At 41.8% G+C, this 13117-nt stretch overlaps 1 protein-coding gene across 6 annotated transcripts in view; it reads right to left on the minus strand.

The window, feature by feature from the left end:
• Window positions 1-747: 747 nt before the first annotated feature.
• TEAD1 (TEA domain transcription factor 1) overlaps window positions 748-13117 on the minus strand; it is a 138693-nt gene continuing 126323 nt past the window's right edge. For all 6 annotated transcript variants that reach the window (XM_079310174.1, XM_079310177.1, XM_079310173.1 and 3 more), the window contains 3 exons: window positions 6620-6760; window positions 5597-5749; window positions 748-4378 (listed from right to left, as the gene is read on the minus strand). In XM_079310174.1, coding sequence (XP_079166300.1) covers window positions 4265-4378; window positions 5597-5749; window positions 6620-6760 — 408 coding nt within the window. In that variant the 3' untranslated portion in view covers window positions 748-4264. The remainder of the gene's footprint in view (window positions 4379-5596; window positions 5750-6619; window positions 6761-13117) is intronic.

The following is a 13117-nucleotide window of genomic DNA, read 5'->3' on the forward strand; positions in this document are numbered from 1 at the left end:
TAGCGGAATAGACGCGGGCACGGACACCAACACCGAGGTACACCAACATCAGTGTACAGCCTTCATCATCCCAACAGCCCAGCCAGGGCACAGGCTGCTGCAGAGCTGAGCTGCAGCTGTGCTGGAGGGGGACAGTGAGAAACAGGCACGGGCTCTGCGCTCCCTTCAAAAATAGTGGTGCAGTACCTAAACAAAACCGGGCTGGAATTCAAGTAAGTCCAACTACCTTCGTTAGTAGCGGCTTTGAACGGCCCCAAATGGTACCATTATTCTTGTTGGAATGAGACAGAGGTGTGGTTTATCACAAATGTTGGCTAGCACAGCCAAAATGTTTGGCAATAAGTGAAAAAGTACGTTCTGTTTTGTGTAGGTCCTTGCCCTACCTCAGTCTCGTTGAGTTCAACAGGATTATTTGTCTTACAGAGGTAAGTGAGATTTAGACCTCGAAGGAATAACAAAAATAATATTTTAGAGAAAGGGAATTTGAATTATCACAATATTTACCACACAGTGTCACAATATTTCTCTATATAAAAAGTTAATCTTAGTTTTCATCAAATACTTTAAAAATCAAGTTAACATTGTATTCACAACTATATAATCCCTCTGACAGCTTTTGGTTTTGCTGATATTTGTTCTAAAACTGTTTCAACGTTGCTCCTCTTCCCATTGATTTCAGTTGTGGTGGAGAGCATGGCCCCCGTTCACAGAAGGTATCAAATACAGACACATTATTAAGAGGAGCTATATTTATTTTTTTCCCTCAAGACATCATCTTGGAGGAAAACAAAACAACCCTGTGCTTTGAGTCGTGCTGGCCAGAGTTTTCCCAGCAGCACGTTCACCCACAAGGCTCCCACTGGATATTTCCATGTTTAAACCCACAGATTGCATTTACCCTCACCACCCTCAGCTCTCCACCTTCCTCTTGTTTTCTGCATCTCCAGCCATGCACAACTTTGTAAACAAAATCTGCTGTCTGAGCAAAGAATCTTCACAGACACCAACACATTGTTAGAGGAGATGGATGAAGCCGTGTTTGTCCACTGGAATTCTGTAGGATATGGATCTCTCGTTATGCAGATGCGTGACAGGATGAAGAGAATATAAATGGGAATATTTTCATTTTTACATCACAGACGAATCAGTTGCTGGTTTGCAATGCTGTCAGAAATGGCAAACAGTAGATTTTTCTTCAGCAGGCTTTGCTATGAATGGTGCTCTTTTGTGAATGGAGGCCTGTAGATTCAACTTATTCCAATAAACCAAAGGCATTACGGTGATAACTAAATATTTTTGGTCTCTCTACAAATTGTCATTATTTATGGCAGCACTTTTCTAAGCTGGAATTTCAAACCAAAGGCACTTTCATGCTAGAGTGCAGAAGAGTCACAATTAATTATTTGGTCATGAAATTTAAAAAGGCAGCATTCATTAATACAATTCACTTCTCATGGAGAACTAGGGATCTGTAACCTTTCCTTTTGGTATAGGCATCTCACTGCAATGGGACTGGCTTGTACAGACAGCTGGTTTAGACCAAGCAGTCAAAGAGTGTTTCTGCAGGGGGGGAAAAAATACAGATATTTTAAAAATGGAACCAATTAATAAAACAATGTATAAAATTTAATGTTAAGAGGCTAAAAGGTACTTCTAATATAATGCTAAGGCACTGCATATTGTAATGCTTTGGCAGCTCTCAATTAAAAGGTTCCTACAAAAAAGTAACAGTAACAAGATAAGTACTTCCAGCTTACAAAAGAGCTCACAGTTTACAGGCAGCCTGTTGGACTACACACCCCACACTCAACAGTTGAAGGATTAAGGCTTTTAAGAATTAACATATACAGGGTATGGGTCATTTACAGAAGTGTAAAGAAAAGACATTGGAAGTAGTTTCCCTAACATTACATATGTGAACACCATTAAACATTGTGACTGTTTACACCCTATAGTTATGGCATATGTAGTGTGCCAGATCCTATTTAAAAAAACAAAACAAAACAAAACTGTACCTGGTTTTGCAAATTGACTTACATACTTTATATGCCTTAAAGAGTTTGCTTGTTATTATAAAAAAAAAAAAAAAAAAAATCACCAAACCCACAATTCAAACCCTAAATAAAAGACAACTTTAGAACAAAAACCAAAAAGTAGTTTTTGACTTGTAACACCAAGTGCTTAGAATAAAGGGCTACCATTAGGCTGTTACAATGCAGTGCTTCTCCTGATGTGGCTGTTAGTGTTAAACAAAAGAGACCTTGCCATGGACGAGGATCAGCTGAAAGGTCACCAGCCTTAATATCCACCAGCAGGTAAGAGCTGGACATCACAGCCACCACCCTAAGCACCCACCCCACGGGGGCTGAGGGATTAAAGCAGTCTCCATTCCCCCTGGTGATGTTTGCACCCCAGACCTCACCAGGGCTAGGGATGGCCCAGGTCTGACCCACCACCTCCCCCAGGCTCCAGTCCAGTGCAGACATTTTCACAATCCTAACAGAAATTATGCAGGAATATCATTTTACAGAGAAGAATTAGACTTGCTTGTTTGAAGACTACAGCACTGGGCCTGGTAGTAAATTCTGCACTTAAACTGTGCATGGGAACTGTGCTGGTTTTGCTTTAAATTGACTTTTGGTAACGAGGAAAAGGAATGACACTACAGGAACATACAGAAGGGGCAGGGAAACATGAACTTTGAGTCAGGACTGCAAAAGACTCTCCCAAGTACCCTCCTTGCTGATAACCCATCACTGATCCCCAAGGTGGCAGGTGCTTGGTCGGGTAGCCTTTCACACTAATGTTTTGCTGGAGAATCCCCTGCTGGCCCAGCACCTTCCCAAAAAACTTCTGCCTGGGCAAGGAGGGGCAGCAGGAGGAGAGGAGCTGAGCAGCACCCTCAGTCCTGCACGGGAGGGGTGAGACTGCTGCTCTCAGGTGTGCTGACCCCAGCTCAGGTGTGAATCCTCCCAGTATTCAAATATCTCCAGCTGTGCCTCTCTGCCTGGAGCCTTCCCTGAATTTAGCACACCCAAGAGAACAGCAGACCCCTCGTGGTGGGCTGTGTTTGTTTCAGATCAGGTCTTTGCCAGATACAACTGGGGAGAGGTGTAAGAGCACCACGATTCAGAGGAAAAGGAGAAAATAAAATTACAATTCTCCACTTTCCAATCTTCTCTGCCTGATGCTGGTTGTGATTTTCTAGCGTCTCACAGATATTAAAGCTGCTGATCCTTTCAGAGGTGTGCACACTCTTCTCTCAAACACATCAGTGTTCTGCTCTCAGTTTGAGGATGACTCCATGCTGTTGCAATGTCAGCTGTTTCTGTTCACCTCCTGATTTCAGAGTTTTTTGCTCAAAGTTTTAGAAAACATAGTTGTCCGTATAAAATATAACTGCACACACAAGACTACATATAATGCAAGTCTAAATCTTCAGTATTTACCTACTTATTGCAAAATGAGCCATCTTTTTCATTAAATAATCAAATTTTCATATTAGTACAATACAACTTTATACTCTTTTAAAATACACTAGATATGTTAGGGGTAAAGGGGTGATGTTTTCTTTCTCTGCAATACCTGTTTGAAAGTTTAATGGATTAGAAGATTAGTTTTAGCGTTGAGAAAAAAATACAAAATTTGCCTAATTTTAGGACCTGTCTGTTTCTATCAGGCATTTCTTAAGGCTATATTTTTCATTTGGTTTCAAACAGAAAAATGTTTCATTTTAAAAAATAATTTAGTGAATTACATTCGTCCATATCTTCCACCCTAATTAGTTACAAAGATAATTCTATAGAGATTATTAACTTTGTGTACTCATTTACAGTTATAGCTAAAGATTCATTTCAATTCCACTTGCATTGTAAAACAAGTATTTCATGTTGGAAAAAAACCCAAAATAAATTCTTATAAACGCTGTCAGTTTTTCCCCATGGCAAATGCTCTGTCATACATTTTTCTATCAGAATTAAAAATAGGCCTCCACAGACAGAGGCATTAGGTTCTTAAATACAGTCTTCCCAAAGAACTGTGGTTTACAAATTTGAAGAACACTTAGTTTTAGAAATAATTTTTACAACTGTACCAGAATTTCACAGCTACAATTATATATGAACACATTAAAAATGACTTCACTAAAACAGGATTTAGAAAAATGCGGGTGAAAGTTGGGCCAGAGGCACTGCCACTTAGTGTTGAGGTTTACAGTCTGTGTTTTGATAAAGAAGTGAAATGAAGTGTATATATAAATAACTGCTCAGTCCTTTACAAGCCTGTAGATGTGATGCTGTGCTCCATGTTCACTGTTGGACACCTCGAACACACAAGCCATGCAGAGCAGGGTTTCCTGTGTGTCCCTGTTTGTTACCACCTGTATGGGGGAAGGAAGAGGCAGACACAGCATTACACACCTGGAAACAGCAGGGCTGCAACAAGAAGTGGCCCCTTATTAGTGGAACCACATATTAGTGGCTGCTTTCATTTATTTTTTTGTTTGCCCTCACTCAGAGTCAGGATTGAAGCACAAGGAACAGATTTTCGTATCCTGACTCAGTTGTTTATTAATTCTTATCTAGAGTGTAGTGAGTTCTATAGCTAACAAGCTAAAAGTGAGAAAATATTGGGGTATCTTGCTCATTACAAGGTCTTTTAATCCTAATTATCTAATTAAAAGCTAACACCCATATTATTTATACTTTTGACTTAATGACTAAACACTTGAGCAGCACAGCATTTTTTATCCAACCAAAATGTACCACCCAAAACCAAGAAGGAGAAGGAACAAGAAGGAAGAAGAGCCAACACCCAAGAACTTCCATCTTTAGCTACATCCCATACCTATTACTATATTCTAAAACCCCAAATTCCAAACCCTTCTCCATGTGAAATCACACACTTCTATTCAACTACACACCCATGATTTTAACTCTGTCACTTAATTTTGGAAAGTCTCAAGTCCAAAGCAGTGTTCCCTTAGGGGGTCAGTGTCAGAAAGCAGAGAAAGTTCCAAACTCAGAGGTTTCAGGGTTCCAACAGCCCAAATCCCCTGGCAGTGACAGCGCCCGGCTCGGAGAACTCAGCCAAGGTGCCACCATGGAGCAGCAGGGACAGCAAGCTGGGTCACTGGATGAATCTGGCTGAAAGGCCACCACATGGCCCATCCTCTGTGCTTTTGGTCACCTGCTGGGTGTTGGCTGCCTGTTTTCCCTGCCCAAGAACTAATTAACACCACTGACACCTGCAGCACCGTAACCGAGCCCTGGCAAGGACGCACCAGATGAACGCAGCGGTTCAAAGTCACTGCCTCAGGCTCCCTCCAAACCCCAGACTTGAATAGAAACAACTGAAAAGTAAGCTGAGATCTGTGGAAAATAACAAAGATGTTTGCTCACACTCACAGCCAGCTGAGCCTTTTCATCCTGAGCGTCGGCAGCACCCAGCTCCAGAATTATTCTGGAGTCAGTGGGATGGCTGGTTTGGTAAGCAGCAATGACTAAGGGATCTGCAAGCTGGTTCCCAACATTACAAACTGAGCAAGAAAAGCCTGAGAATATCTTACAAGTGGAAAAACAGAAAAGGCAGCCCGTACCAATAAAATTGTGAAGTTTTCCAAGACGCTGTTCATCATGTATTTCTCTGGTAAATGCTTCAGCTTGTGTATGAAGTTGATCATGTATTCACACATGGGAGAGCGGTTTATCCTGTACACAAACCGGCCGTTCTCAAACCTTGCATATTCAGTCTGGGGAAATAAAAACCATTTAGGATGTGAGAACACAGAGGCAGAGAAAAAGCTGACTGGTAAATCTGTTTTTCTCTTTTTTCTGTGTGTGTGTGTGTGTGTGGCTCAGACACAAACACTCACATCTGCTTGCTGACTCTCTGTCTGATCTATGCAATGCATTGCTAAAAATACAAGGGGTCTTAATTATCAAAAATCATTAAATCATTACTTGTTCTCCAACCTGCAAATTAACAAACTGAACAGATAAGGATTATAAAGCCCCGAACTGAGTAAAAATGAATTAAGCCAAAAACAGTGGTAAGATGATTTTACAGGAGTTTTGAGGCACCTGTCTGCAAAGGGAACAGCAAAAATAAGCTCATGTATTTACACTTAAGTGCCCATAGATACATTACTGCATGCTTGATGATCACTTCATGAACTTCAGAAAGAGGTAGGACTACAGCTGGAAGAAAACCAGACTGACTTAGATTGCAGAGGGAGAGTAAAGCTGTGACTCTTGGACTTCTGCACTCCAGCACCAATTGCTCAGATGGTGGTTTATGAGGATTTTTGGCTTTCTCTAAGCTTGGAATAATGGAAATTATTAAAATCCCCTTTTTTTTTTTTTTTTTTTATGGTCACCATGGTTAGAAAACATACTTAGTTTAAGAAGGGCATTAACAGTGACCAGGACATCTGCAAAGGCTCAACCTTCAGCTCTAGGCTAAAATTCCCCCCCAAAATCTGTTTTGTACATGACAGCTGTGGGTGTGGGGCTCAGTCCACTGTAGAGCAAACCAACCAGAGACCTGACCACAGCACACAGGTCTGTGTGTAGGAAAGGCACAAAATGACTAAAGGGCACACACCCCACACAACACCCACCTCTACTTTTTCTACTACTTGCTTTCCAAAGGAGCAGACTTTGGTGGAGCAGGTGATTGTCATGTTTTCTGAGCTCTCATACTGACTGGTGACTCCGTAAAATGCTCCTGTGTCATCCTGGATGTTGCAGTTTAAGTCAGCCTGTGGGGGAAAAGGAATGCATGGTGAAGATTTGATTTTGCACTTGACAGTGTGAACAGCATAAGCTGTCTCTAGCTCACCACTCTTTTCAGAAATAAGGGCAGGCAGCTCAATGGTGATGACAGTGACAGAAGAAAAAGTCTGTCGGGGGAGTAGCTGCCCAGTTGTTGCAGTAAAAACCTCAGGAAATCAGCAATTTATTCAAACTTTAGATGATAAAAGATGTCCCAGTATTTCTGTGGGCTCCAGGTGATGTGCTTGTCTGGCAGGCAGCTGCTGAAATCCCTGGAGCAAAGGCATGAGAGCCAACCCCTCTGCAGTGAACCTGCCTTGCTGTCTCAAATTCAGCTGAGCCACCCCTCTCTGGAGAGGCCACAGCTCACTTTCTCCTTTTGCTGTCCTAAAGCAAGGAAATCCTCATGGCAGAGGGGACAGCTGGGCAGCACAGGTCTCTGAGAAGGCTCTGCTGGGCCATATGACATTGATTCAGCAAAACTCAACTCCATGGAGCACACAACCCTAACTAAACACATCCCCCTGTGCACAGAGCTGTGCCCCCCACCTGCCAACACTGCAGGAAGGATCTGCTGCCTGCCAGCATCTCCCTGCAGCCTCAGGAACCATCCAGCTGCCTCTGATAGGCAGCAGCAGAGACCAAGACTCGCAGGATCAAGCGAGGAGCAGCTCCACCTTCAATTATTCATGTGCCAATCCCTGTGCACAGCAGGATTAATTTGGCTCCAGAGCCAGCACACAGGTGACCTGCTGAACCCAACCTCCCTGAGCCTGCAGCAGGGCTGGAGCTGCTCTGCCACTCTGCTCTTGGACATCACAAACCCAGTGTCAAAAGCCTTCCACTTAAAAGCTAACATGGATACAGGCAGGCTCAGGGATGTGCACAGCTGGATTTGTTGATTCAGGCATTAGCCCTGCTGACAAGCTTTGATGCCCAGGGAGACAGTGGGCAGGGTTTTCCTTTTATGTGGAAATTGCTGATCAGCTACTGCAGCATGACAGCAAAGAATCACCTGAGCTTGAAAGTTATGCCAAGGTGAGTGTTTCAGCAGGGAAATGCATTTCTGCAGCTGTGTTACCTGCAGGTGAAGCTCTGCTTGGTTCTGTTCCTAGTACAGAAATGGAACACCATTTACCCTCAGGCCTTTTAAAAACCCTATTTACAGGTGTGCTTACCCTCTGCCCCATCCCTGGAAGTGTTCAAGGCCAGAGTGAAAGGGGCTTTGAGCAACCAGGTCTGGTGGAAGGGGTTGGATTTAGGTCATCTCTAAGGCTCCTTATGACCAAACCATTCTGTGATTCTACTGCGGAGCACTCACCACAGTCCAGGTCATTTGGAACTGCTACTTAATTTTTAACTTGGCCACCACTCATTAATCCTCTTTAGTGTGTGCAGTCCTTATTTGTGGCATGGCTTCTGAGGCAATATCCTGATAACAGCACACACTGGGCTAGTCTGTGGTGCAGAGAAGACACAGGTCTAAGATTTCTTGGAGCTGGCTTTGTAAATTAATCAGTGGGGCAGCCTCCTGAGGTTTGCACACAGTGACACAAGCAGCCCCACACTCAGGTGTTTTGGATAAGAGGAAGAAATCCTATTGCTGCTCCACCTCATGCCAGGCCAGCAGTTAATGTTTAATGTGCACCTAGAGCAGGGAGCTAGGAGGAACTGCTCAGGGCTGATGGAAAATGAGCAGTTTGCCATCACAGCTGGCCTGCAGTGGAGGCATGGCAAACATCTGAGCACTGCAGCACCAGGGCTGCACCACCAGAATTTCAGTACAAAAAGGATTTCTGCTGAAACAACTGCACTGATGCAATTAATGATAACAATACTGCCTCTTAAAATGCAATTATTCCTGCTGCTACCACTGTTGTAACATTTTCTTTCCTTTCAGATATGAGCAAAATATTTAAGCAATCATCAACTGCACCAACTTGCATTTCGAGCTGCAGTTGCAAATATTTAGAGAGTTAAAAAAGGATAACTTTTTATCTGCTGCCTTCTGATTTTGAAGCCCACTGAAAAAAAAATAAATAAAAGAAGTATCTAATAGTTCTATTTACATGCTGGCATTTAACCTGGAGAAGAAACACATGTGTCACCCTGTTGTTCAGTCCCCTTCCAGCCCTGGCTGTTCCATGATGATCCTACAGATGAGAATTATCTTTATTTACTTGTCTGCTCTTTGATTTTTTTTTTTTTTTTTTTTTTTTTTTAGTCTAGCACGCAGTAGAGGTGTTTTCAAGGAAGGACAGAATTCTCTTAGTAAACAGTTTTCATATTCAACTAATTGCTGAGGTTGCTGAGAACTGAAGACTCTTCAAAAAAGTCTAACACCAGCATTAAAAAATCATAGGAGTTGGCAAGCAAGCACTCTCAAATGAAGGCTTCACCAAAGCCTCTTTTAGTACTACAACAATTTTCTCTTAAGGACTTAAGAACATTATTATGGCTTAAATAGTAAGGGATTTGCCTAAACATATACATCTGAAAGCTAAACTGTATTTTTCAAACTGATGAAATTAAAACAGTTTTTGTTGCTGTTTTTTTTTTCTTCTCCAAAAGGTTATGACAAAAAAAACCAAACCAAAACAAAACAAAACAAAAAACCCAAACAAACAAACAAAACCACAGAAGAAAAGAAAAGAGTACCTATGTGGCTGTGAGAGTTGAAGATGTGGGAATAATAAAGTGATGTGTTATAAATGAATATCCTGGTATTCAGCTTTAGCTCCTTACTACAGTATTGATTCCAGGGCTTGTGTCTACACTTTAGAAGGGATGTTGGAAAATTGGAAAGTGTTCAGCAGAGAGTTACAAGAATGATTTCAGGTCTGGAAAACATCCTTTGTAGTGAATGACTAATGAAACTCCATCTACTTACTTTTTCCAAGGGAAGTTTTTCCACAACCTTGTCATACCCTACAAGTTGCTACATGGGGAAGAGCCTTCTCCTAGATTAAATCTTGCAAAAAAGGGCATTAAAAGGCAGAAAGCTAAAGCTAAGCAAAAGCAAAATGAGAAAGAAGGCAGGGGATGGAAACCCTGATGGCCATGGAATACTGGAATAATTCTCAGATGAGGAGAAATCAGCATTACTGGGGGTCTGTTTTACCCAACTGAGCATCTGACAGGGATGCTCTGGTTCAGGTATTGTCCAAAGGCAAACTTTACTTAGTGAGGTTCACTGCCTGAGCTACAAAAATACAGTAACAACAAAACTGAAATACACACATCTATCCTATTAATGTTATAATTTCCTGTTCCAATGCAAAAGGTGACAACAGCCAAGCCTCTGGAGTGCTCCTGTGGTACATTATTTCCATGGTGCTCTGTCCCAGCTATTCTACATTTCAGGCACAGGTTCAATTCAAATATTAAACATTTTAAACATTACGGGGTGATCACATGTGATGAGCAGGAGTCTGTTTACTCACTGAGTTTTAAAGACCAATACAATTTGGTCTTTACAATGAAATTTTAAATTATTTTTCTTTACTTTCAAGAGTAAAGCTCAGATTTAGATTTATTTCTGAGCAGAATTTTATATTAGCTGAATGCACTTGGAGGTGGTAGAGGCACTCAGATTTCTGGCATCCCTATCTCCAGTGCAAGAGCATGATTAATTCATTAATAAAGCACAGATTGTCAATGGGTAGCACTGGAAATATTACATATTAAGAGCACTAAGTGTTCAACTCAGTAAATGAAGAAGTCTCTGCTAGTGTGCTGGAGCTTGCACCTAAAGAGAGATGGCTGCAACTAAAATAAAGAGTAAAAATAAATTAAAAAAACTTCCTCCCATTCTTTTCCCAAGAGCTCTTGGGCTCTGTGCTACAGGCAGGGGCAGAGGGTAGAGCACTTGTGTAATAATAATAACAGCTTTGGCCAACAAAAAAGCAACTCCAGCAAAAATTGCTGAGAAGAGTCTAAATCCATCCTGCTGAGTAGAAGGAAAACAGCATCAACTGGAAGCAGTGGGGTTTGGGGAGAGCCAGGGCAGCCAGTAGCCAACAAGAAGCACTTAATAAAGTCACTTATGAACAACATCTAGGTCTGAGCAGCTGCTGGCTGTGGGGAGTGTGTTACTCATGCACCCACACCATGCCTGCCCTCCTCCTCCTCCTCCTCCTCTCCAGAGCTCCACCAAGGAGCAGGGATTCCAAACTCTGAAGCAATTTTTTCCAGCAGGAGCATCTGAGCTGTTGGCACGTTGCTGTGCAGCTCAGGAATTGAGGAATTGAGGAACTGTGTCCAGCTCTGCCACATGGCTGGGCTCAGGAATTGTGTCCACACTGTTGGGCTTGTGAAGGATGTGAAGCTTTTCCAGTGGCTCTCCAGCACCAGCCTGCACAGGGATGCTCCCCAGCACCCTGTGCCAGAGGGGGGAAAAGCACATGGGTGCCTGCTTTCCTCCAGACCTGATTTCTTTTTGCATAAATTTGCATGCTGGCCATGGAGCCATTCATGTCACAGCCCCAATTTGGGAGCTGCAGATCATTTGCCAGTCAAGCTGTGTGTCTGTCTGTGTGTGTGTGTGTGGAGGGAACTCTGAGGTTCTGGACTATGCAATATAAATTACACATAAAAATAGAAGGAAAGAAAGAAAGGGAAAGGGGAAAAAAGAAAAAAAAAAAAAGGCAATAGCAGCAATTGTGTGTGTGTGAATGAAGGGCACAAAGAATCTCTGCACCTTTTAAGAAGGCTGGAGGCACATGGGGATAAATTCAGGAGGGGGTGGGAGGAGACCACAGGCACAAGCCATTTCTGAACACTGATTACATGGGTAAATTGTTTGTTCCACTGTATCACAAAGAGAAGGAGCATTATTTTTCATGCCACAGCTGTTTTGAATAAGAATAGGAATAAACTTAACTATCCTCCTCATGTTACTTACCACTAATTATGGCATATATTTACATCTATAAAACAGTGAAATTTTGGGAGACATAATTTAATGCCCCTTTATTGTGTAGATTCCTTTATTTCCATCCCACATTTGAATTTCAAAAATGTTTAGGACTTCAAAGCATCTTTAAAAGCTTGCCCTAATTATAATATGCATTACTTTCTAAAACTCCTAGTTTGCATTGCAGATTCCTGCAAATAGAGGCATTCATTTTAAACATCAATTAATATCATCCACGCATCTTCAGATGAGTTTGGGTCTTTGTTTCAAAGTTGCAGTGAGCTCTGGCTAAGCTTTCCTCAATTAGAAGAACAGTTCAAGCTACTGCAAACACTTAAAATTAAGCCAGTGGATCAGATCCATAGAAAGCCTGACAGGCCAACATTAATTTATACAATCAGTTTTTTTTTCTTGTGTCAATGAGAGAACGTCCATCCTCCTTCCAGATTTATCTGGCTCCCAAACCTGTCCCTGTAGCTGCAGAAATCAGGGTTCAGGCTGGCACAGGGCATTTGGCAGTGTGAGAGACACAAAATCCCAGTGTGTTACTGCTGGGTGTGCTCACAGGGATCCCAGGGGGGCAGGACCACTGCACACCCCTGCAGCTTACATGGAACAAACATGCAAAATTGGCCTTGGAATTTGCAGCTGAGGCAAAACCTGAGAGAGAAATAGCAAAGTTACAGCAGCAGAATTTAGTCTAGGATTAAGAATTAGAGAATTTAAGAATAGTAGTGAGCACTATTACTACTGTAGTGGTGGATCTAGCACTAGATATGAACATGGACAGAACCAATAAAAGAAGCCAGCACAGGCACTCAGTGTTGACTTGGATAATTGGAACTTCAAAGAGCAGAAAACTTTGGGGTCACTAAAAGAGTTTAAATGCAAATTAACCACCAGGAATATTGACCATACTCAGATGAAGGGTTGGTGGCACAAATCATTCCATGTTTTGGGTTTAGATTGGGTTTAGCCCCATAAAGTGAGAGAAACAGGACTGGGGGCAAGGTTTCCTCTGCAGATATTCTCCAGCCTTCCCTGAATTCTGCATTGTTGGAACCCAAGCCTGGGAGTTTTAAACTCTCTGTGCTTTCTAACACTGCTTTTGACTTGAGGCCTTGGAGAAGACTTCCAAATTTGAGTAATAAAGTTAGAAACACCAGTATGTAGTTAAAACAGAAATGTGTAATTTCACAAAGGTGAAGAGTTTTAAATTTAGGGGTTTAGAATATAATGAGACAAAATGAAAGTTCTTGAACAGTGTCTCATTCTTCCTGCTCATTCCTTCTTCATGATTTAAGTAATAGTGTTTAGTTAGAAAAAAAGCACTACAGCACAGGTCACAAGTGTTTGGTTATTGGGTAAAAAATATAAATAATATAAATGTTAACTTTTAATTATATAGTTAAACTTTAAAAGACCTTGT

This window comes from Erithacus rubecula, assembly GCF_903797595.1.
Source record: "Erithacus rubecula genome assembly, chromosome: 6".
Classification (NCBI taxonomy): Eukaryota; Metazoa; Chordata; class Aves; order Passeriformes; family Muscicapidae; genus Erithacus; species Erithacus rubecula.